This window comes from Vollenhovia emeryi, unplaced genomic scaffold (genome assembly GCF_000949405.1).
Source record: "Vollenhovia emeryi isolate VEMERY1.0 unplaced genomic scaffold, V.emery_V1.0 DF943932.1, whole genome shotgun sequence".
Lineage (NCBI taxonomy): Eukaryota > Metazoa > Arthropoda > Insecta > Hymenoptera > Formicidae > Vollenhovia > Vollenhovia emeryi.
The window spans coordinates 1-2780 of NW_011962434.1; the positions used below are offsets into that span (position 1 = coordinate 1).

General features: G+C 35.1%; 1 protein-coding gene across 1 annotated transcript; it reads left to right on the plus strand.

The window, feature by feature from the left end:
* Positions 1-440: 440 nt before the first annotated feature.
* LOC105564566 (general transcription factor II-I repeat domain-containing protein 2A-like) lies at positions 441-1670 on the plus strand (the record flags this gene model as incomplete). The annotated part of the gene is made up of 2 exons (XM_012017013.1): positions 441-457; positions 578-1670. Coding segments are annotated over exons 1-2 (1110 nt in total), but the record flags the coding sequence as incomplete, so codon positions are not given.
* Between the last annotated feature and the right edge of the window lie 1110 nt (positions 1671-2780).

Here is a 2780-nt window from a genome sequence, read left to right on the forward strand (position 1 = left end):
TTCGTGCATATTAAATCTCTGAAATCTCTGATGTCGCACGAGACCTTTAGCACGCACATTTCGCTGACGAAGCCGTTGAGACAACAGAGACGAGAAAACAATTGATACGTATCAATTGTTTTCTCGTCTCTGTCTCAACGGCTTCGTCAGCGAAATGTGCGTGCTAAAGGTCTCGTGCGACATCAGAGATTTCAGAGATTTAATATGCACGAAATGCTTGTGTGAGAGTGATAGTAAGGGCGATAGTGAGAGTGATAGTGCAGTGTGTAATGGTGCTACGTGTCTTACAATTAAGGTGATAGTGCTGTGATACATGTGATAGTACTGTGTACATTATTAATAGAATAAAGTGTAATAGTGTGTTTATAAATTTTTTTTCTGTTGCCATTAAATTTATTTGCTGTGCCGTTATTTGCTCGAGTGCTACATTTATTTCAAAAATGGATAAGGACCAAAGGTACGTACAATTTTTTGACAAGGCATGGGAAGAAATTTTTTTCTCTTCAATTAATAATAAAACCACCTGTCTTCTGTGTGGTTATCAACCCTCTCTTATAAAAAAATATATCCTTAATAGACATTATAAAGTTAAACATTCAAATGAGTATTCGCAATATGTGGATGAGGAGAAATTTAATTTAATTGAAGGTTTAAAATTAATATATCAAGAAGGTCGTAGTCCGAATTCTGATACCGTCAATGCTACACCTTCGGCAAACGCTCTTACAGCATCGTATGCAATTTCAAATCTTATCGCGAAAAATACCAAGCCGTTTTGTGAAGGGAAATTTGTAAAAGAATGCCTCATCGCAGCAGTAGAGTCGTTTGGAAATTCACTGACTCTTGAAGAAGCTGCTAGCATTCCTTTAAGTGACAAAACAGTAAAGTCCCGAATTATTGATATTGCTTCTTCCTTAGAAAGAAAATTAAAATCTCTATTAGAATCTTGTCGTTTCTTTTCTTTGTGTCTTGATGAGAGCACCGATAATCGACATATAAGTCAATTGAGTATTTTTGCTCGAATCGTGCAAAACGATTTTTCGTATGTCGAGGAGCTCTTAGATTTTGTTCCACTACATGATACAACAACGGGTCTCGATATTTTTAAAGCTGTAAACCAAAGTCTTGAAAAATTTGGCATTGATTTTTCTAAATGTTCAGCTATCGTCACTGATGGCGCAAGAGCAATGATAGGCTCGAAAAATGGATTCTCCGGTCAAGTAAAGCAGCGAGGTTTTAAGTTCCCTATCATTCATTGCATAATCCATCAAGAAGCGTTATGTGGGAAAGTTGTAAAACTATGCACCGCAATGCAAACCGTCACCAAAATTATTAATACAATTAAGGGCGGACACAAATTCCTTTCACATCGAAAGTTTCAACACTTTCTCGAGGAACATAACGCAACTTATACAGATGTGCCTTTATATTGTGAAGTTCGGTGGCTCAGTGCAGGAAAATGTTTACAAAAGTTCTTTGCTATAAGAAAAGAGATCTTCCTTTTCTTGCAAGAGAAATTTTCTGCAAAATGTGATGAATTTGAAAAATTTAAAATGTTCTTCGAAGATTTGGACTCGCTTTGCGAGCTTGCTTTTATAACAGATATAACAAACCATTTAAATACTCTAAATCTAAAGCTGCAAAAGACCGATCAAACAATTTCGCAATTAGTTTGTCATATTGATTCTTTTCGTAGAAAACTGCTATTGTTTAAAAATCAACTCGATAATAACATTCTTCACTTTTTTCCCTCTTGCCAGATTCTCTTTGAAGAACACGGCACAAATTGTAATTTTAAAACACAAATTAGTATAATTGATTCTCTCATTAGTCAATTTGATACACGCTTCAGTGATTTCGAAACTTTAAGAAAAGATTTAATTCTTTTTGAGAATCCTCTCACTGTGCAAATCGAGGAACAAAGCCTAGAATTTCAGGCAGAACTTTGCGATTTGCAATGTGATCTTTCTCTGAAGACACGTTTAGAAAAGGGAGTCGAATTTTTCAAGATTATGGATGAATCGTGTTATCCACAACTTAGAAATTTCGGTCTTAAAATTTTCTCCATGTTTGGATCCACATATTTATGCGAATGCTCTTTCTCTAAAATGAAGTTTGTCAAGACAGAAAAACGATCTTCTTTGAACGATGCATCATTATCCTCACTGATGCGAACTAATGTTTCTAAAATCTCTGTCGATATTTCATCTCTGGTAGACTCGTGCAAACGACCCAGAAGATCGACTTAAAATTTTCGGCTATCAAATAAATTGTTTCGCTTTCTTATAATTTATTTTCCGAATATATCTCTTATTCGTTTATTTATGTGATAAACTTACGATATTTTGTTTTCCTGCCAAGCTACCATATTATGTTTGTTATTCATCTTTCAGTGGAATAGGCCTACTGGGGAAACCACGTTAAAAAAAACGCATCAACAATAGTACCTCACGGGTGATGTGGAAAGCTATTGTTAAAATTATCATAATTATCATACATATATTATAACATGTCATACATATATAATATATTAATAATATGACATTTAATGTTTAATTAAATTTAAAAATAAAAATTATTAAAAAATTTTTTTTAATAACGAATTGACGGAAGATACGATTCTAACACAGTTTTCATATAGAGTCGCTCCTGAAAAACAGCGTCTCACGTGCGAACGGCGGCTCGGCCGTCGAGCCTTCGATCGATATTCAGCGTAGTGGGGGAACAGGAGGTGTTGCCTACGGAATCTGGCCGAAAAGGGCAACTAATTCCGAGCACTG